Raw genomic sequence first — 23,874 nt, 5'->3', positions numbered from 1 at the left:
AATTATTTGTTTTTCTAAAATTTTTACTCAATTTCTGTATCAAAAACTTCACTTTTGTTTTAATATAAAAAAACGCTGTCAAATTAAAATCAGGAATCCAGAATTATTTAATATTTTTGGAATTAATAAATTACACGGAATCTAAAGAACCTAAAACGAAATCGATCGGAATAAAAACTATGGAATTGAAACCATTCCGAACAAAATTACAAAGTATTTTTCATTCACCTACACATATCGTCTAGCAGGGCTGTAAATGAATCATTTTTTTTGATTTTAATTCGTTACGAATTAGCTAAATTTTTAATTTATTCTTTTCACAATAAAAAAGAATTGAATGAAATTTTAATCAATTCAAACAAATTAGGCAGAAATGATTTTCAATTAATTTCCAATTTAAAGGAATTTATAAAAATGAGTTGCAATTCGTTTTCAATTCAAATGAATCTGTAAAATGAATTGAATTCAAAATCAATTCAATTTAAATGAACTGGAAATGAATTGCAATTCATTCTACAAATTCATTTGAATTAGAAACGAATTGCAATTCATTTGAATTAGAAACGAACTGCAAATTCCAAAATTTTTTTGAATTGACTCAAATTTCATTGAATTATTTTTTTTTGTGTGAATGATTCGCGAATTAATTATTCATTTGCAGCTTTGCCGCCAAGGTTAATGACTTAGTAATTCAGATATACAGGGGGGTTTTTGACAACTGAGTTAGGTTTTTGACAGTAGAGTTTCTGATCTATGTGTATTCATCTATGTATAACACTCATGTGTCAAAAACATTCATCTTTATTGGTGAAAAACAACTTTTTTTTGTAAAATAAATTTTATATATTTAAAGCATTATTACGAGTGTCGTAGTCGAAAAGTCGCCTTGTTAATTTATTGAGTACAAAATCTAGATTGCTTAATAACACATACTTGACACTTTTCCACTTTTTCTTTCCAACTTAATTATTTATTTTTAATTTACATTAAAAAACCAATATGTATCAAATAATGTACAAGCAGAAACCGACATTTAACTAAACAAAACAAATCTCACACACTCATTTCCCAGTTTGTGTTGTTTGGCCCTTCGAAGCCGATGAATTCGAAAATGATTTACCAAAATTACTGACAGCAGTAATATTCGAAAAGGGTGTGGGTCCCGCTGTGATACGTGTTGTATCCACTTTCGCCTCTGGATTATCAAGTTGAGCGAAGACATTCGTACTATCTCTTAGGCGATATTTACGCAAATTCAAATACTGATCCTTTTGAGCCTCCACCTTCTGATGAATTTCATGTAAGCGGCCTGCCAAAGAGATAAAACTTTCGTTGATTTGAAGAAAACCACGTTTAAGATCTTCGGGTGCTACATTCTGGGGATTGGTTAGCGAATGCATGTGACGTTCGGTGAGAGCGATTTGTTGTCGGAAATTTATAAGATCCTGTTCGTATTTGGCCACCAAATACTGAAAGAACTGGAAGGGGGCATTGTTTTCGAACTGTAGACCCACAGGTGTGTCTTGAGTGCGTTGGGCCATTTCCACGGACTGTATAGTTTTGGAGGTTTCCTTGCGCAGTAATTTAATGTGATTGTAGTTGGCCTCCACCGAATTAGAAATTTCCTGCAGAGCCCACTGTAAATTGAAGATTTCACCCGAGACATTGGTGAGCTTAGAGGTTGAAGTGCGTCCTATGTCTGAGGACAATGTCTTTTGAGTCTTTATGTGGGTTTTCAGGGAATCCACAGTTTTGGCAATTTCTTCGGGCACTTGTGTCTCTTTCACTTTAATATCCTGTTTACTGTCGCCAGGTTTTGGTTTGCTAGAGCTTACATCTAAGCCGCCCAACCCCACAAATGGAGCAGGAGCTGGTGCGGCGGTGGTAGTGGTTAAAGGTTTGCCAAATAAACCTCCGGCGGCGGGTTGTCCTCCCAAGGTAGTAGTGGTGGTAGTGCCAAAACTGATGCTAGCTGAAGTTGTGGCTGCTGGTTTCATGAATGAAAAATTACCTCCTCCCAAACCACCTCCTAGGCCCAGAGAGGGCAAAGCTCCAGTATTTGCTGCTGAAGTAGCCACCGGTGCTGCAAAATTTAAAGAGGGTGCCGCTGCACTGCTGGCTGCCGCCTGTTGTGCTCCAAAACCAAAACTTGTGCCGGCAGTAGCGGGTGCTGCTGAAGTTGGTGTACCAAAACTAAAAGAGCTGCCACCAAAAGCTGGTGCTGCCGAAGTAGCTGTTGCCCCAAAAGCAGGCGCAGCCGCCTGCTGAGGTGCTCCAAATGCTGGTGCTGCTGCGGTTGCCCCAAAACCTGTTGCTTGTGTAGTAGCTCCAAAGCCTGTTGTACTGGCTCCGAAACCAGTAGTTTGAGCTGCCCCGGCTGGTTTTGGCGCCCCAAATGAAAATCCGCTTGTTGCTCCTTGTGGCTGGGCGGGTGTACTCGTAGCTGCTGCTCCAAAAGAAAATCCAGACATTTTGTTTCACGTTTATTTTATTAAATTCGTTTGACTTTAAATTTTTATTGTATTTTTTTCTTTTAATACTTAAATTTTTAGTAAATTTCACAAACAAACGCAAACTGCACGAGATTTTTTTTTTGCTTAATTTAACGTTTTGTTGACACCCAGCTGTTTGTTATTGTTGTGAGCGCCTTTCGTTCTCATTCACAATAGCATCGCATTGTGAGGTATTGTTATCAATTGCTGTGAATGTTTGATATGCACTGAGAGAAATTTAGGATTAGAATATTTTGGGTTTTATTAGTTTATCAAGGTTTATTATTAAAAATAATTTGAAATTTTTTGAATAAATGGAACAAATCGAATCAACATATAGACGATCAATTTTTGGTCAGAAATATTAGTGATCACCGATCGAGTTCCTTTTCTCTATTAAACGTCTATTTACAGAGATATAGACGATTTAAGATTGTTTCGGATTTTCACATAAAAATCTATTTTTGTTCAGAAATATGAATGATCACCGATCGAGCTCCTTTTCTCTAATAAACGCTTATTTACAAAGTTATAGACGATTTAATATATTTTTTAAACTTTCATAAAAAATCAAAATATTCAATTAGAAATATGAGTGATCACCGATAGAGCTCCTTTTCCCTAACTTGGGGGTTACACGATCAAGTTTTGCCTTTCAAGTTTTAATACACTCACACTTTTTTACTAATACACTCACACTTTTAAGAATTGAAACGAACTTGCATTCAATTTCACATTCAAGTTGGTGTTCAATTTTTCATTCAAGAAAACAGCTGATTACATTTTTATGTCCAATTTGTACTAAAATTGTTTTCAAGTTGCGTGCTGCCTACGTCACCGCTTTCAATTTTTATAAATTTTGACAAACAGTATATGTAAAAGACTATCAAGAAAAACTTGATCGTGTGGCTGCAGTGTAATGTACTACGCGCTTATTCACAAAGATTTAAAATTTTTAGATTTTTCATATAAAAATCGATTTTTAGTAATCGATGAGTGATTACCGATCGAGCTTATTTACAAAGATATAGACGATTTAATATTTTTAGGGGATTTTAATATAAAAATCGATTTTTGGTCAGAAATATGAGTGATCACCGATCGAGCTCGTTTTCTCGATTAAACGCTTATTTACAAAGATATAGACAATTTAAGATTTTTTGGGATTTTCATGTAAAAATGGATTTTTAGTCAGAAATATGAGTGATCACCGATCGAGCTTGTTTTCTCTATTAAACGCTTATTTACAAAGATATAGACGATTTAAGATTTTTTGGGATTTTCATATAAAAATCGATTTTTGGTCAGAAATATGAGTGATCACCGATCGAGCTCGCTTTATCTATTAAACGCTTATTTACAAAGATATAGACAATTTAAGATTTTTTGATATTTTCATAAAAAAATCGATTTTTGTTCAGAAATCACCGATCGAGTTCGTTTTCTCCATTAAACCCTCATTTACAAAGATATAGAAGATATAAGATTTTTTGAGATTTTCATGTAATAATTGATTTTTGGTCAGAAATATGAGTGATCACCAATCGATTTAAGAGTTTTTTGATATTTTCATATAAAAATCAAGTTTTGGTCAGAAATATGAGTGATCACCGATCGAGCTCATTTCTCTATAAAGGCTTATTTACAAAGATATAGACGATTTAAGATTTTTTTGATATTTTCATATAAAAATCAATTTTTGGTCAGAAATATAAGTGATCACCGATCGAGCTCGTTTTATCTATTAAACGCTTATTTACAAAGATATAGACGATTCAATTTTTTTGGAATTTTCATATAAAAATCGATTTTTGGTCAGAAATATGAGTGATCACCGATCGACTTCGTTTTCTCTATTAAACGCTTATTTACAAAGATATAGACAATATAAGATTTTTTGGGATTTTCATATAAAAATCGATTTTTGGTTAGAAATATGAGTGATCACCGATCGAGCTCGTTTTCTCTATTAAACGCTTATATACAAAGATATAGACGATTTAAATTTTTTTGGAATTTTCATATAAAAATCGATTTTTGGTCAGAAATATGAGTGATCACCGATCGACCTCGTTTTCTCTATTAAACGCTTATTTACAAAGATATAGACGATTTAAGAATTTTTGAGATTTTCATATAAAAATCGATTTTTGGTCAGAAATATGAGTGATCACCGATCGAGCTCCTTTTATGTATTAAACGCTTATTTACAAAGAAATGGACAATTTATGATTTTTTGAGATTTTCATATAAAAATCGAGAAATATGAATGATCACCGATCGATCTCTTTTTCGGTATATAAAAATCGATTTTTGGTCAGAAATATGAGTGATCACCGATCGAGCTCGTTTTCTCTATTAAACGCTTATTTACAAAGATATAGATTTAAGAGTTTTTGAGATTTTCATATAAAAATCGATTTTTGGTTAGCAATATGAGTGATCACCGATCGAGCTCGTTTTCTCTATTAAAGTCTATTTACAAAGATATAGACGATTTAAGATATTTTGAGATTTTCATATTAAAAACGAGTTTTGGTCAGAAATATGAGTGATCACCGATCGAGCTCGTTTTCTCTATTAAACGTCTGTTTACAAAGATATATACGATTTAAGAATTTTTGAGATTTTCATATAAAAATCGATTTTTGGTCAGCAATATGAGTGATCACCGATCGATCTCGTTTTCTCTATTAAACGCTTTATAAAGATATAGATGATTTAAGATTTTTTGGGATTTTCATACAAAAATAGATTTTTGGTCGGAAATATAGTAAAAATAGTGATCACATATCGAGCTCCTTTTTTAATACAGCGTCCTTTTCTGTATTAAACGCTTAATTACAAAGATATATAGACGATTTGAGAATTTTTGAGATTTTCATATAAAAATCGATTTTTGGTCAGCAATATGAGTGATCACCGATCGACGTCCTTTTCTGTATTAAACGCTTATTTACAAAGATATAGACGATTTAAGATTTTTTGGGTATTTTCATATAAAAATCAATTTTTGGTCAGAATTAAGAGTGATCACCGTTCTCGTTTTATCTATTAAACGCTTATTTACAAAGACGATTTAAGATTTTTTGGAATTTTCATATAAAAATCGTTTTTTGGTCAGAAATATGAGTGATCACCGATCGAAGTTCTTTTCTGTATTAAACGCTTATTTACAAAGATATAGACGATTTACGAATTTTTGAGATTTTCATATAAAAATCGATTTTTGTTCAGAAATATGAGTGATCATCGATTGAGCTCGTTTTCTGTATTAAACGCTTATTTTCAAAGATATCGACGATTTAATATTTTTTGAGATTTTCATATAAAAATGGATTTTTGTTCAGAAATATGAGTGATCACCGATCGAGCTCGTTTTATCTATTAAACGCTTATTTACAAAGATATAGACGATTTAAGATTATTTGGGGATTTTCATATAAAAATGGATTTTTGGTCAGCAATATGAGTGATCACCGATCGACGTCCTTTTCTGTATTAAACGCTTATTTACAAAGATATAGACGATTTAAGATTTTTTGGAATTTTCATATAAAAATCGTTTTTTGGTCAGAAATATGAGTGATCACCGATCGAGCTCGTTTTCTCTATTAAACGCTTATTTACAAAGATATAGACGATTTAAGATTTTTTGGAATTTTCATATAAAAATCGATTTTTGGAGAGAAATATGAGTGATCACCGATCAATCTCGTTTTCTCTATTACACGCTTATTTACAAAGATATAGACGATTTAAGATTTTTTTGATATTTTCATATTAAAAACGATTTTTGATCAAAAATATGAGTGATCACCGATCGAGCTCGTTTTATCTATTAAACGCTTATTTACAAAGATATAGACGATTTAAGATTTTTTGCTGTTTTCATATAAAACTCGTTATTTGGTCATAAATATGAGTGATCACCGATCGAGCTCGTTTTCTCTATTAAACGCTTATTTACAAAGATATAGACGATTTAAGATTCGATTTTTGGAGAGAAATATGAGTGATCACCGATCGAGCTCGTTTTCTCTATTAAACGCTTATTTACAAAGATATGGACAGTTTAAGAATTTTTGAGATTTTCATGTAAAAATCGGTTTTTGGTCAGCAATATGAGTGATCACCGATCGAGCTCGTTTTCTCTATTAGCTGCTTATTTACAAAGATATACACGATTTAAGAATTTTTGATATTTTCATATAAAAATCGATTTTTAGTCAGAAATATGAGTGATCACCGATCGAGCTTGTTTTCTCTATTAAACGCTTATTTACAAAGATATAGACGATTTAAGATTCGATTTTTGGAGAGAAATATGAGTGATCACCGATCGAGCTCGTTTTCTCTATTAAACGCTTATTTACAAAGATATGGACTGTTTAAGAATTTTTGAGATTTTCATATAAAAATCGATTTTTGGTCAGAAATATGAGTGATCACCGATCGAGCTCGTTTTCTCTATTTTCTGAATTAAATGCTTATTTACAAAGATATACACTATTTAAGATTGTTTCGGATTTTCACATAAAAATCAATTTTTGGTCAGAAATATGAGTGATCACCGATCGACGTCCTTTTCTGTATTAAACGCTTATTTACAAAGATATAGACGATTTAAGATTTTTGGGGATTTTCATATAAAAATCGATTTTTGGTCAGAAATATGAGTGACACCGCTTATTTACAAAGATATAGACGATTTAAGATTTTGTGATATTTTCATATATATATATTTTCAGAAATATGAGTGATCACTGATTGAGCTCGTTTTCTCTATTGTGATATTTTCATATAAAAATCGATTTTTGGTCAGAAATATGAGTGATCACCGATCGACGTCCTTTTCTGTATTAAACGCTTATTTACAAAGACGATTTAGGATTTTTGGGAATTTTCATATAAAAATCGATTTTTGGTCAGCAATATGAGAGATCACCGATCGAGCTCGTTTTATCTGTTAAACGCTTATTTACAAAGATATAGACGATTTAAGATTTTTTGGAATTTTCATATAAAAATCGATTTTTGGTCAGAAATATGAGTGATCACCGATCGAGCTCGTTTTATCTATAAACGCTTATTTAGAAAGATATAGACGATTTAAGATTGTTTCGGATTTTCACATAAAAATTAATTTTTGGTCAGCAATATGAGGGATCACCGATCGAGCTTGTTTTCTCTCTTAAACTCTTATTTGCAAAGATATACACGATTTAAGATTTTTGAGATTTTCATATAAAAATAAATTTTTGGTCAGAAATATGAGTGATCATCAATCGACGTCCTTTTCTGTATTAAACGCTTATTTACAAAGATATAGACGATTTAAGATTTTTTGATATTTTCATATAAAAATCGATTTTTGGTCAGAAATATGAGTGATCACCGATCGAGCTCGTTTTCTCTATTTTCTGAATTAAATGCTTATTTACAAAGATATACACGATTTAAGATTGTTTCGGATTTTCACATAAAAATCAATTTTTGGTCAGAAATATGAGTGATCACCGATCGATCTCGTTTTCTCTATTAAACGCTTATTTACAAAGACATAGGCGATTTAAGATTTTTTGAGATTTTCATATAAAAATCGATTTTTGGTCAGAAATATGAGTGATCACCGATCGACGTCCTTTTCTGTATTAAACGCTTATTTACAAAGATATAGACGATTTAAGATTTTTGGGGATTTTCATATAAAATCGATTTTTGGTCAGAAATATGAGTGATCACCGCTTATTTACAAAGATATAGACGATTTAAGATTTTGTGATATTTTCATATAAAAATCGATTTTTGGTCAGAAATATGAGTGATCACCGATCGACGTCCTTTTCTGTATTAAACGATTTAGGATTTTTGGGAATTTTCATATAAAAATCGATTTTTGGTCAGCATTATGAGTGATCACCGATCGAGCTCGTTTTATCTGTTAAACGCTTATTTACAAAGATATAGACGATTAAGATTTTTTGGAATTTTCATATAAAAATCGATTTTTGGTTAGCAATATGAGTGATCACCGATCGAGCTCGTTTTCTCTATTAAACGTCTATTTACAGAGATATAGATAATTTAAGATTTTTTCAGATTTTCATATAAAAATCGATTTGTGGTCAGAAATAAGAGTGATCACCGATCAAGCTCGTTTTATCTATTAAACGTTTTTTTACAAAGATATAGACGATTTAAGAGTTTTTCGAATTTTCACATAAAAATCGATTTTTGGTCAGAAATATGAGTGATCACCGATCGACGTCCTTTTCTGTATTAAACGCTTATTTACAAAGATATAGGCGATTTAAGATTTTTTGAGATTTTCATATAAAAATCGATTTTTGCTTAGAAATATGAGTGATCACGGATCGAGCTCGTTTTCTCTATTAAACGCTTATTTACAAAGATATACACGATTTAAAAATTTTTGAGATTTTCATATAAAAATCGATTTTTGGTCAGAAATATGAGTAATCACCGATCGAGCTCGTTTTATCTATTAAACGCTTATTTACAAAGATATAGACGATTTATGATTTTTTGGGGATTTTCATATAAAAATCAATTTTTGGTCAGAAATATGAGTGATCACCGATCGACGTCCTTTTCTGTATTAAACGTTTATTTACAAAGATATAGACGATTTAAGATTTTTAGGGATTTTCATATAAAAATCGATTTTTGGTCAGCAATATGAGTGATCACCGATCGATCTCGTTTTCTCTATTAAACGCTTATTTACAAAAATATACAGGATTTAAGAATTTTTGAGATTTTCATATTAAAATCGATTTTTGGTCAGAAATATGAATGATCACCGATCGACGTCCTTTTCTGTATTAAACGCTTATTTACAAAGATATAGACAATTTAAGATTTTTTGGGAATTTTCATATAAAAATCAATTTTTGGTCAGAAATATGAGTGATCACCGATCGAGCTCGTTTTCTCTATTAAACGCTTATTTACAGAGATATTGACGAGTTAAAATTTGTTGAGATTTTCATATAAAAATCGATTTTTGGAGAGAAATATGAGTGATAAATTCCATTATTGTTTGCATAATTGAATTAAATAAACTGAAATATTAAAGGCTATCTTATAAACTTCTTATTACGTATTGTACCTTGAACTATTTTCCATAAATTTCGATATAATTGGCTAATATAGTTTTATCGTTGTTTTGAGAAATACGTATTAACATTTCAAATAATCCATTCATAATTTAATATACATAAACTGTTTTATTTAATCTGGAAATGATAAGAAAACCAAAAGAATATGGAAATAGAAATAGACAAAAACAGAAACAACAGGCTAAATGAAAAAAGTAAATTAAAACTAATTAAAGATTTAGATAAAAATTGCCAATATAAAATAGGGTAATAGGTAACTGAATCATATTTGTATTAAATAATATGGCAGTGGCATTGATGCTTTATTGATTGACTTCCTAAATAAAATGATTCTCTATTTCACATTAGTACATTTTTGCTCCCTCTTGTTTTTCGATTTTATTATTTAGGGGTAGAATAAATTAAAAGCTCATAATAACTAATGTATTATGCTGTTAAATGGTTTATAATTAAAGCGTTAAATTATGACTGCTATTATGCCAGGGAAACTATGTCTAACAAGGACTAACTACTAAATGAAAATCTCATTTAGGGTATAATAGACTGGAAATAAAACAAAACAAATCATATTGTAATAAACATTTGGCAAATATGTAATTGTAACTAAAAACTAAATAAAATGTTTGCCCAAGAAAACTTAAAACAAAAAGATCTTTATATAAATGATAAAGTACTCTCGCTAACCAAGCAAACTAAACTATAAACCATACAAAATTAAATACACATGAGTGCATTCGTAAAACATTTACTACGTAAACCAACCAACCAACAAACGAAACGAAATGAATCCACCCCCTGTTTAAGAACCTTAAAATCATAGACCCCAAAACATCTAAACCACCATATTATCATCATCATCATTTGTGTGTGCTTGGGTTTGTGTGACCATTTACCAGTTTTGGGAAAATAATCAAATCAACATATTTTCTTAACTCACTGAATCGCCACCAACCAACTCATTCCTCAACTGATAATGATTTTAATGCTCTTGATGATGGCATTGCAGCCATTACACCCTCACCTCTCGCTCTCTCTCTGCTGCTGCTCCTATGCTAACCTCATTTAACCGCCAAAGCCTTTGGCAAATATACTTTTTAGATTTAACAAATTTGGCTAATCTCCAGAAAAGCATATTCATATGTTTATTATTTGTACTTAAAAAGAGTCTATGATAAATTTAAATTGAATTTGTGAAATGAAAACAAAAACTTTTTAACTCAAATTATTTTGAAACATTAAAATAAAAGGGTTACACGAGTAGTATGACTACAACGAATTTTGAAACCTGTACCCAACAAATAAACAAGGATTTCTTTATGTCTAGCTCAATGGTCGGCTTGAAGAGAAGAGGGAAATAGGGATTTCTCTGTTGCAATCTGATCTGATTGACTGTCATTTTTTTTGTTTATTATTTGATCATTTTTATGAACTTTGTTGAAATTCATGTTGTTTGCGATCATGTTTGGTTGTTGTAACAGCATAATTACAGTCATAATTTCGATTAGGGTTCTGTATCGTTGAGATCAAAGTTAAGATGTATCGCCACTTCGACTGGCTGTGTTCATCAATCTTCAGGACGGAGTGAGGTTGGGTTGGCTGAAGAGTCATAAAGAAGAAGGGTATCTTTAGTAACTTTACCGAAGGCTTGCTACGGTATATGCGAGGAATTAAGCCGGTTGCTCCATCCAGATATCAGTTGTGTCAGCCAGAACTGCTTGTGTTCCATGTCAGTGTTTGCTCTGCTTCTGCAGGCTTCAAGTACGATATTCATACTGTAACTACCATCCGTTTTGTTCACTGCAACCCTATGAATATCTTTCAAAGCTTCTCTGTACGACGCGTGATCAAGTCGATTCATTTCGTACAGGAGAACATCTTTTCTGACATGCCTCGGGGAATCTCCAAACTGCATTATGTAAAAAGGTACGAAGTTGGTGTTCCAAGGACATCCGTAGGCCTTGATAGCTTTGAATGTTTCTCCACTGGGTATCACTCAGCGATGGTGATCACACTGGAGCCGCATAATTAACCACATACCGGCCAATCGTTTTATATGCGGTCAACAAGGTTTCTTTGAGAATACCTTGCTTCTACTTTGCAACTTATGCAACATTGCAGTGGCATGTGAACTTCCGTAGTTCACGATCCCCTACTTCAGGTTGTTCGGAAGCAAGGATTGCTTCTACTTCGCAACTTATGCGAGATTCCAATGGCATGTGCACTTCAGTAGTTCACGATCCACCAATTCAGGTTGTTCGGCAGCGAGGTTTGGAATATGACCTCGAATAGGTGGAATGATTGACAGTATGGAAGGATTTCGAAATTCAGTACCACCAAAACTGTTCTTCCACATAGTTTATGCTGATTTAAAACATGTGAAGCTTAAGAGCTCTTTTTGGAATGGCTGAACTGGAACTGGTGAAAAAATCAAGCTTATGAAGATGGTGTTCCAAGGACATCCGTAGGTTTTGACAGCTTCGAATGTTTCTCCACTGGGTATCACACTGGAGCCGCATAATTAACCACAGACCGGCCAATCGTTTTATATGTGGTCAACAAGGTTTCTTTGTGCATACCTTGCTTCTACTTAGCAACTTATGCGTGATTCAAGTGGCATATGCACTTCAGTAGTTCACGATCCCCCACTTCAGTTTGTTCGGCAGCGAGGTTTGGAATATGTCCTTGAATAGATGGCATGATTGACAGTATGAAAGGATTTCGAGATTCAGTAACACCAAAACCGTTCTTCCACATAGTTTATGCTGATTTAAACCTTGTGAAGCTTGAGAGCTCTTTTTGGAATGGCTTCCCAGAAGGAACTGGTGAAAAAATCAAGCTTATGAAGTTGGTGTTCCAAGGACATCCGTAGGTTTTGACAGCTTTGAGTGTTTCGCCACTGGGTATCACTCAGCGATGGTGATCACACTGGAGCCGCATAATTAACCACATACCGGCCAATCGTTTTATATGCGGTCAACAAGGTTTCTTTGGGCATACCTTGCTTCTACTTTGAACTTATGCGAGATTTCAGTGGCATGTGCACTTCAGTAGTTCACGATCCACCACTTCAGGTTGTTCGGCAGCAAGGATTGGAATATGTCCTCGAATAGGTGGCATGATTGACAGTATGGAAGGATTTCGAGATTCAGTACCACCAAAACCGTTCTTCCACATAGTTTATGCTGATTTAAAACTTATGAAGATTGAGTGCACTTTCCGGAATTCATGCTGATGATGTTCCACTGTAAGATGCTGTGTTAGTGTGGCTAGCAGGAGAGCCTCGAGTGTTTTCGCGACTGGAGAGTGCTTCTACTTTGCAGTTAATATGAGATTGCAGTGGCATTTGCACTCAAGTAGTTAACGACATATCACTTTAGGTTGTTAGGCAGGGAGAATAGGAATATATACTCATAGAGGGTGGCATGATTGACGGTATCGAAGGATTTCGAGATCCAGTACCACCAGGATAGTTCTTTCAAATGAATTATTCATATCTAAACCTTGTGAAGCTTTAGTGCACTTTCTAGAATCCCTGCTGATGATGTTCCACTGTAAGGTGTTGTGTCAGTGGGGCGAGCATAAGAGACTCGAGTGTTTTCGCGACTGGAAAGTGCTTTAACCCTCGACTTTGTAGTTTATGCTTGGCAGAGAGGATTGGAATATGTCCTCGAATAGGTGGCTTGATAGACAGTATCGAAGGATTTCGTGATTCAGTACCACCAGAACCGTTCTTCCACATAGTTTATGCTGATTTAAACCTTATGAAGCTTGAGTGCACTTTCCGGAATTCATGCTGATGATGTTCCACTGTAAGATGAAGTGTTAGTGTGGCGAGCAGAGTGTTTTCGCGAGAGGAGAGTACTTTGAGTACCATACTTCTACTTTGCAGTTAATGCGAGATAATGATCCACCACTTCAGGTTGTTCAGTAACGAGGATTAGAATATGTCCTCGAAGAGGGTGGCATTATTGACGGTCTTGAAGGATTTCGAGATTCAGTACCACCAGAACCTTTGTTCCACATAGTTATGCTGATTTCAACCCTGTAAAGCTTGAGTGTACTTTCCGAAATTCATTCTGATGATGTTCCAATGTAAGGTGTTGTCTCAGTGTGGGGAGAAGGAGAGCCTCGAGTGTTTTCGCGACTGGAGAGTACTTTGAGTGCCTCACTTCTACTTTGCAGTTAATGTTAGACCACTTCAGGTTGTTAGGTAGGGAGAATTGGAATGTGTTCTGGAAGAGGGTGGCATGATTGATAGTATCGAAGAATTTCGTCGGATCCAGTGTCACCAGGAGCATTCTTTTACATGGATTATGCTGATTTAAACCTTCTGGGGCTTGAGTGTACTTTCCGGAATCTATGCTAATGATGTTCCACTGTAAGATGAAGTGTTAGTGTGGCGAGCAGAGTGTTTCCGCGAGTGGAGTACCATGCTTCTACTTTGCAGTTAATGCGAGATAACGATCCACCACATCAGGTTGTTCAGTAGCGAGGATTGGAATATGTCCTCGAAGAGGGTGGCATTATTGACGGTCTTGAAGGATTTCGAGATTCAGTACCACCATAACCGTTCGTCCACATAGTTTATGCTGATTTAAACCTTGTAAAGCTTGAGTGTACTTTCCGGAATTCATGCTGATGATGTTCCAATGTAAGGTGTTTTCTCAGTGTGGCATGAAGGAGAGCCTCGAGTGTTTTCGCGAATGGAGAGTGTTTTGAGTACCTTGGAATATGTTCTCGAAGAGCGCGGCATGATTGGCGGTATATAATAGATTCAGTGCCATCAGGACCGTTCTTTCACATGGTTTATGCTGATTTAAACCATGTGAAACTTGAGTTTCTATGGCATCAGCTTGGAAATTACATCTCTTCAAATGGCAGTTTTGATGATCTCTATAACTTCGTTAAACACGAAAAGTTGTGGTTCATCAAAGAACAACACATTGTTCACAAACGGATAAAAGTAGGCGCACACTGTTTAGGGTCGGAAATTATGTATAATACTTTTTCGTCGTGCTAGAGAGAGATCTGATAGAAGATCACAACTTGCCAAATGCTGAGCTCAAGTTGCAGTTCTTCCAACGTTTCCGTTTGTCCTTGTTGAACAACCTCCTCATTTCCAGGTTTAACTGACCAATCCAGTCGGTAATGCGGAAGTTGTCACATATGTCTGCTAAAACTGCTGCCTCTGCTGACAATTGAAATTCATCTATTCTCCATAAAGTAATCCGCTATTCTCCATAAAGTAAATCCACTCGGCATTGGGGACATCTGAGGGTTCATAAAGAACATTGAAGGTATGGCTAGTGAAGTTTCTGAAACCGCTCTAGTCTGCTTTCTTTTGCATTCTGAAACCATAAAATCCTTTGGTCAATCCAGGCATATTATTATGGGTAGGTGGTCTGATCCGAGTGAAACTACGGATTGTCAGGATGTACAGACCTGTTTCAGCTATTGTGATATCCAGTGAGCTGACACAATCTGAAGGTTGACTCATAAATTTGCACCTCTGTAAATCCCATTTATCCTCTAAAATCTTCTAGAAGAAGGCAGATGTCGCCGTCTAGTAGGGTCGTTATGTAGCGACAATAGTCTGATGAATAGCTGGCTAAGGTAGGATTATAGACATTGAGGAGCTCTAACTCTTGATCTAAAGGTATTGCATTTGAACTGTGGATATTGTTCATTAGAATTAGAAGGAAGAACTGTATACTGCATGTTGTGGTTGTAACAGTTCCACTGTTTGTTGAAAGTTCTTTATTGGGAAAAGCTGTCACTAGAATGACAATCTTTGATCGAGTGAGAATCGGGTCGTTTTGGAGCGTAGAACCAATTGTCATGGGAATACTGCATGTGACGATGACATCATTGTTTCCTTTGGCGCGGCACACTGGAATTCTGTGTAAGTTTCATCGCCAGGACTACATCGACCACGAAGTTTTTGTGTCTCATGAATGCAGTTATCTCAGATATGTGATTCTGGAGTTTATTGCAGTAGAACTACAAGATAGTGATGACATCAGGTCAGCGCAACGCATTCTGAGGGTTCAGCTGGGATGAACGTTGTGGCTGCTGTTGAGTCTCCTACGACGATGATGTTGGTGATGTCGATGCTGTAGAGGAGCTAGGTAGTCTATTATGGGAGCATGGCTTAACATAGCTTTCCGTCCATTCATACTCGTGGTTCAGAACCGAACAATTCCTTACATAGCATTATCACAAACAATCATTGCACCTTAGCTGAATTCAGAACTTTGGTCCGGTGTTTTGTTTAATTCTGGCTTAGAGCAAATGTATTCGAAACAGATTTGCCGGAAGATGGTGGTTGCTGAGTTGATATCATGTCGTGCCGATCTTTATGTTGATAATTTTCTGTGGCGATCTTTTTGAATTGAAAATAACATTTGATGGCAGATATCGCTATGCGAACAAAGGTTCTGACACCTCTGCTCCAAAAAGAATATAACTACGACAATAGTTGTCCGCAAACGACAAATTCTGAGCTGTGAGCTCACCAAAATTTGAGGTTATATTTAGTCTTAGTCAGTTTCTAGTTTTGTTCAGTTTAATGTTGAATTCCATCAATACCTTGTGTAGTTCTCCCCCCATGTTATGTCACTCATAATATAACTTCTAGTTCACTGCAATTCCTGTGATAAGAAAATAATCGAAAATTCTTTTTTTTTCAAAATTTCCATAATGTTCTCTTCATTACCTTCATCAAATTTTCGTAGGCAAAAATTCCTTACAATTGAACAACTCTTTATAATCCCTTCTAAGCATTTCAAGATCTCTGTTTTCTATTGTTAGCAAACACAAATTTAAACTTATTTCTTTTAATATTACAGTTTGTAATGGCTTTGTAAACGTTTAAAAAGCACTTTCCCTTTTTGTTTTGTTGCCGATATGAAGGAAACAACCAGCAATGACTAAATGGCACATTTGCCCCCTTCATATGCAGATTGTAAGAGTCATATTGTTGTTCTTGTTATTGTTGGCATCCAACATATTTACTCCTTTTTGAACTTCTTTTTCCCCTTTTTTGTTTTGTGGGGGGTGCAAAAATGTATGCCACATAATATTTTCCGCAATTATCTTTACGCAGTAGAGCGCATAAATTTTAAAGCCCCCTTCACACAACAAAAGGAAGCTTGAAGGAAGGGAAGAAATAGAAGAAGACTGCAACAAAGTATTCAAAAATTTTACGCGTTTTTAAATTACAACGGGGCTTTTGTTTAAAAGGATTGAATAATTTCATGGTATTAAAGTATAGTTACAATAAATCCTTGTGTCAGTTTTGTGGGTGGGCATTAAAATATTTTACTGTGGGTTTTGCTTTTCTGTGTTGTTGTTGAGGGCAAAAGAACGTGCAGTATTTTATAGATTTCCTGGGAGGCAGAAAGATGTTTTTTGTGGAGATACTTAAAACAGCAGCAGTTATTTAAGGCTTTTGTTTTTAATTTGGTTTCAGTAATGAAAGGTTGTTTGTCTTAAATAAATTATAGATTTCTTATTTGTTTCCTTGAGAATATTTTTCCAATATTTAATTAAATTATGTTCCAAATTTAATTACCATTCAAACCCCTTTAATTTTCCTTCAAAAATATCCTTCTATTTGCTTAAAGACACCCAAACTGCTCAGATTTTTCCAATACTTTCCTTTTCACTCATGGTATAACAGTTATGTTTGCCTTATGTTAATGTTGATGCCCTCCCTATTGATTTATTATGTGCGTCATTTGTTTATTGACTCTAATTGTTTGTAGGCCTGTTATTAGGCGTGTTATAAATGTTTCTTTTTTCTGCTCTGCTAAATTTTTGCTCCAATGTTTTGTGTCTTCCTGTCTTTGGCAAGTGTTGCACAGTGGGGTCAATCGAAAAAAAGGTGGAAATAAATCGGAATCTCCTAAACTACTGGTACGATGGCAAAGAAAAATTTAATTTGTGACCACCCGGTTAGAACAGAAGGTTAGCAAACAGGGTGTCAATGTCGACCACCTCGGGTTAGGAAAACTATTTGCACTTTCACTCGGAGACCATAAAGTGCCCTGGAGACGATCAAATAAACACATCAATCACATAGTTGTGTGCGTGCAGTCATTCTTTTTCGGCTACACGTACGCGTTGTAGGCAATGATTGATAAACATCAAAAAGTTTTGATTTTTTTATTTGACGACTCATTATTTGATCGTCTCCGTTGTGATTGACAATCAAATTTCATTTGCTTTGTGTTTGCCGTTCACGGATGAAACAAAATATCCATATTATGTGTTTTACGTCTCTGATTAACTAAAAAAACGTCAGTATCTTCGAGATTTTTGGTAATAATGGAAAAGTGCTTCCAAATACAAATGGTGATTGACGTATTTATTTGTACGTCTCCTTTAAAGCTTCAAGCATACGACACTCACACATATGCACTGATTGACGGGTTTATTTGATCGTCTCCAGGGCACTTAAGGTCTATTGTTATTTCCTTCAGGAGTCAGTTAAGAAGAAAAAGTACTCCATTCCTAAAAAAGGGACATAAAGAACAGAAAGAAGAAGAAAGGATAAACAAAAAGTGGATATTTCTTTCTCTGCGTAAAGAAGGAAAAGTGGTTACATAGTATTTGAATTCACCTTTAAATAGCCAGCCTATTTCCCTGATAAAACCTAGTATGTTATCCAATTTACAGACAGCAATACTCCCATGTTCATCTAGAAATCTGTAACCTAGCCATTTCAATCTATGACTCTGTAGTCTCGGGCAATTGAATATAATGTGCTCTACTGTCTCCACATCCTCTACAGCCCCTCACACTTTACAAAAATCTATAAAGGCCCCAATTGAGCAATGGCCGATTATCACTCCTACTAGAATTCTCAGACAACACCTATCCAATCCAATTAGTGTTTTGATAGCCTTTGCATCCAGTTTTGGCCAAAAGGCTTTGGACACTTGAAAATCCGTCCTACTATTCCAAGATTGGTTAGTGGAGTCACGGATCTGGCTTTCCAGATCGCGAAAGATCTCTGCCAGGAAGACGTTGTATTCGTCAGAGAGTCTAATATCATTGTCGACGATATAAACACCGGCCCCTATACCAGAGTCCATTTTGGATCTGTCAATGAAAGCAGCAACCCTTTCGAACAGTTGATCGGTAAATTTGGTTTGGTAAATGGTTATCTCAACGAAATCCACAATTTCTTTACTGCACGTAGCCTGTAGCTATCACCAAACGAAGTCATAGGCAACACTCTTCACCACCTGGACGAAGGAGGGGTAAAACTCAACTTAGGCATCATGGTCGACGGCATACAAATTCCGACTGTGAACCATCCGAAAATCTGGTCTGTCGCTTTTGATAGCCTTTTTACCTCCTCAGCACACGCCACTGCAATAACGCATAAACTGCAACAAAGAAACCTTGCTAGCAATCTACAAGACGATTGGCCGGTCAGTGGTTAACTATGCTGCTCCAGTATCCTTCGTTAAGTGATACTCAGTGGAGAGGTATTCAAAGCAGTGAAAATTCAGCCTTAATGACCGTCAAAGGCTGCCTCCAAATTACCTCCTAGGAAACTAGGGTTCTATCGGTCAAGGAACATAACGTCAAGCTGACACAACAGTTCCTTCTGCGATGTTACCGAGGAGTCATCCAAACTTCAACATCACACGGTTGGAGTCTCCCCCGAGGAATGTCAGACAGAACCTTAGAAAAAACGAAGAAAGCAGGATTCATTGGATCGCAGCTCGTATATGACAGCTTTTAACGACATTCATAGAGACTCCATCAATTCCCTGGTAGCAGGATACCGTATGAATGTCGTACTTTTAGGTCGCCCACCACCGATAACAAACGCCGAGAAGATTCTGCCGCGGAAAACAAGAGTCGTTCTGGCACACCAAAGATCAGGATGGTCCTTCTGGTCCCGCATAGACCGTGCCTTCCTCAACTTATGCCCAGCATATGGTCAGGGTCCTCATTATACCCTCCACATTTTCAACTGTACAGTCAGCCCTACTTCACTACGTCCAATAGATTCATGGACCCATCCAGCTGAAGTAGCACAATTTCTTGGACTTGATATTGCAGAACCTCCAGATTAAATATTGTAAAATTGTTTACGCTGCTACAACAACAACAACAGTTGATCGTATCCATTCATCCCTACTGGGGAACTCTTGTAACGACACGTTTCCGCTGGTTGCTGGGGTAAGTTCAGCGGAGTCCAGGGTCGTCGAAATAAAACACTTTATTTCACACCACGTTATAAAGCGTACTTTATTTTAACACAAAACACTTAACATAAAACTTGACACTATGTAAAACTGCTGTTGAGGAGGCTGGCGGAGAACTATTTTGTTCTAAAATTGAGTATTTGGAGATTTAATCTCCGCAACCAGGTGCTGTTTAACGAACAATTGAGAGATGCCACAATCTTTGAAGGTTAACTTCAGTGATTTTTTAGGCAGAAATATAGTGGACAAATTAGAAGTTTAACTTCTGTATGTATCACTACTCTCTCACTATTTGTCCTTAAGTACCCAATAAGAAAATATTTGGGGAGAGTTAATCTCCTCACCAAAATTTGTTCTTACCGCTTGGTCACTTCCTTACCGACTGATCGATGTTCAGCAATTGCACGCCTTTTATACCCTAGAACACTACACACACAGTTATAAAATTTGCGTACTATTTTATCTTTCACACACTGGTAGTGTTGTATTCCATGGTAGGAATGACTACTTGTTTATGCCACTGAATAATAGATGGCGTTGTTTATATTAAAAGCAGTTACATTTAAATCAATTACTTAAATAAAACAGATTAATAACAAAATTCATACAGTTTAATTTCAAAGACAATAAAATAATAAAAAAAAATAAAATAAATAATATTTAAAGGTTTTATTTGTGTTGTCGAAAACGAACTCTGACTTTCGACGTTACACTACTCTCCCTCCCCCTCTGTCTGTATCCACAAAATCCGAACGTTTCCGCTTCGAGATACCAATATTCGAAAATGCTGTCCCTTGACTATCCTCATCAAGCGTAGTTGTTTCTGTCCTTTTCGACCAGCTAGTACTTCATTTATCAGTTGTTTTATTTTCTCCGGAGCTTGTGACAAAGGTATCGTTTTTGGGCTCGTTGGAATGGGTGGTGTTGTCGAACGGGATGGCACTGAATCCTTTGTTTGTACAAGTACAGATGCAGGTGAGGGTTTTGATGAAGATGGTGATGGCGATGAGTTTGATGAAGATGTTGATGATGGCGATGAGTTTGATGAAGATGTTGATGGTGATGAGTTTGATGAAGATGATGATTTAGTAGAAGATGATGATGGCGATGATTTTTGTGCAGGTTCGGGTAACGGTAATGGTTTAGAAGAAGATGATGGTGATTTAGAAGACGGTGATGATGATGATTTAGAAGACGGTGATGATGATGATTTAGAAGACGGTGATGATGATGATTTAGAAGACGGTGATGATGATGATTTAGAAGACGGTGATGATGATGATTTAGAAGACGGTGATGATGATGATTTAGAAGACGGTGATGATGATGACAATGATTTTGGTGAGGATCTAGGTAACGGTGATGGTTTAGCAGAAGATGATGACGATGATTTAGAAGAAGATGATGATGGCGTAACTCTGATTATTGGAGGTTGGTGAAATGGCAAGGGCGAGGTCTCCTTTGTGACGGTAAGATGGCGAACATTTAACGGTGAATTTTGGTACATTCCGGTCCTTGGACTAAGCCAATCCCTGCCTGGTGTAATAGGGATGCGCTCATTATTTGAATTAATTTGGACACAAGATGAAACTGAGTGCGGTGATTCAGTAGTTAAATCCACGTACGCTTCCGGTTCAACTGTATGGCATTCGTTTACGGATTGATAGCAAATCCCTTCTGTTGGTTGCGTTGAAGGAACCATTAAACGAACTACCAGTGATCTTTCATAGCATCTCATTCCCAAGTGAAGGTACTGCCGATCTTTTATTTCCACAGAACCCAACCCTTGTCTAGGAGGGGGCGTGGGTGGATGGAAATTTTCGTTCTCCCAGTCTAACGATGATGGTGATCTGGGAGGAAGTGGTGAAGGAGGTGTTCGTGGTCGCACACAGATTGTTCGGTCATCAAACCCAAAGAAAGTGCGTTGGATTTCCTCTAATATTGGTAGATATGGCCCGGTCAAAAGAGATTCGGCCTCAGGCAGGCCGATGAAACACGTGTCATCTTCATCGGGTCGCGGCGGAGTTTCAGTTTCATCGTCCAAAATAATTATTTCTGGCTCCTTGAACCAGGGATTTTCATTCAAATTTTCCGGCTCTACCTCCTGCTCCACAAAGGACTGCGTCTTATGGTTATTATCATGGGTTGACATGCGATAATAACATGCTGGCTCGCTCTTTTTAGTTGGTGGCCGTGACTTTCTGTTGGTTCCAGCTCCAAATCGTTGACTAGATGCATTATTTTTACCTCTACTGGTAGTAGGAACATCGTCATCATCGAGGAAAATCGTTTTTCTCACCTTGGCCTTCTCCTTTTCCATGTTTTGTCGGAACCTTTTGCGAGTGTTTTCGAACTTTTTTCTGTCGTCACTCATTTTTTTCGAGGATATATATTTTTTTCTTTTTATTTCGATGTTGGATCTGGAAGATAAACACAAAAAGAAAATTTATTTATACGAATGATTATGATTTTTTATAGCAATATGATTTCAATTCACTCAGATGCGCAGTTCGCATATAGCCATTCTTTCCAAGTATTTGCACGATAACCGGGGACACAAATCCCTTGATTATATAAGGCCCCCCATACTTCGGTGCGAGTTTAGCAGCGAAGTTATCAATGGCTTTGGATAGAGGATGTTGACGAACTAGAACTTGATCACCAATTTTTGGTTTCCAATTGCGACGGCGCAAATTATAGCGGCGTTGCTGGGTTTGTGAAGCCTTCACTATGTTTCTTCTAACGATAGAAAAAACTTCTTTCAGTTCGTTGGCTCGTTCATCCGGATTTGGGTTCCGCGCTCCTGTGCCCATTGTGACCTCATCATAGAGGGCTTTTGGAAGACGAGGTTCCCGGCCTTGTGTAATATAGGCAGGAGAGTAACCCGTTGATTCGGAGACACTGGTATTGACGGCCAACATTATTTCAGGTAAAAGCTTGTCCCATGTGTTATGCTGCTTATCAGATAACTGGGCAATAATTGTTTTGATGGTTCGATTAGCTCTTTCTGTGGGATTCTCCTGTGGAGTGTAGGGAGCCGTGAACTGTTGATGTACCCCAATGTCTTCTAAACATCTTTTGAAAACCCTCGATGTGAACTGCGTTCCATTGTCCGTAATGATAACTTTTGGGGCACCATAACGTGCCAAGATGCGTTCACGGAATGATTTAACGAGGCCTTCCGCTGTAGCTTTTCTTAAAGGTACTAACTCACACCATTTCGAAAAGTTGTCAAAGAATACAAGAAGCATCGTGTTACCATGTTTACTCCTTGGTAGTGGACCCACGAAATCGGCGCAAATGGTGGCCCAAGGCTCTTCGGGAATACGGGTAAGCATTTCTCCTGCTGGTAGCTGTTGATTTACCTTATATCGTTGGCACGACTCACATCTGCGAACGTAACGACAAATATCTTTGGACAGCTTTGGCCAGTAATACCGGGCAGCGACCTTATTGATAGTTTTTCTTATTCCCAGATGACCACCTGTTGCTGCATCATGATTTTCTTTGATAACCTGCTCTCTCAATGGGGAGGCAACACATAATTTCCATGGCGTGCTGTCTTCATCATTTATATCTCGCGAAAAATGTTTATATAACTGATTATTCACTATGGCGTAATCGGAAAATTTTTCGGGTTGTTGACTTACTTCGGCTATTCGTGCTTTTAACCATGGACATGAATCAGAACTGTTTGTTTGAATCATGTTAATGTTCTCTACCGGCTGTCGTGACAAAGCGTCTGCTACCACATTCTGTCTTCCTTTTCTATACTCAACGTGGAAGTTAAATTGTTGCAACTCTAGAGCCCATCGTGCTAATCTGCCGGTCGGATTGTCGATGTTATTTAACCATTTTAGGGATAGATGATCGGTTATTACAACAAATTCGTAACCTTCTAAGTAGGGCCTCATTTTACGAATTCCCCATACTATAGCCAAACATTCTTTTTCTGTAGTCGAGTAATTCTTTTCTGCTCCATTTAGATGTCGACTTGCGTAAGATATTACC

At 36.2% G+C, this 23,874-nt stretch overlaps 2 protein-coding genes across 2 annotated transcripts; one reads left to right on the top strand and one right to left on the bottom strand.

Annotated features, from left to right (window-relative positions):
- Nucleotides 1-948: 948 nt before the first annotated feature.
- On the bottom strand, nt 949-2,562 carry Nup58 (nuclear pore complex protein Nup58). The gene has a single exon (XM_065498993.1). It carries the CDS (start codon nt 2,469-2,471, stop codon nt 1,062-1,064), a length of 1,410 nt encoding a protein of 469 aa, XP_065355065.1. The 5' UTR covers nt 2,472-2,562; the 3' UTR covers nt 949-1,061.
- Nucleotides 2,563-20,777: 18,215 nt separating this feature from the next.
- Nucleotides 20,778-21,302, top strand: LOC135949195 (prostatic spermine-binding protein-like). Its single transcript, XM_065498679.1, has 2 exons — nt 20,778-21,084; nt 21,127-21,302. The coding sequence occupies exons 1-2, from the start codon at nt 20,778-20,780 to the stop codon at nt 21,300-21,302; spliced, it is 483 nt and encodes a 160-aa protein (XP_065354751.1).
- Nucleotides 21,303-23,874: the final 2,572 nt, after the last annotated feature.

Source organism: Calliphora vicina, chromosome 1, assembly GCF_958450345.1.
Source record: "Calliphora vicina chromosome 1, idCalVici1.1, whole genome shotgun sequence".
In the NCBI taxonomy this organism is placed as follows: Eukaryota; Metazoa; Arthropoda; class Insecta; order Diptera; family Calliphoridae; genus Calliphora; species Calliphora vicina.
The sequence above is the reverse complement of the archived record's forward strand: the minus strand, read 5'-3'. Positions and strand labels throughout refer to the sequence as shown.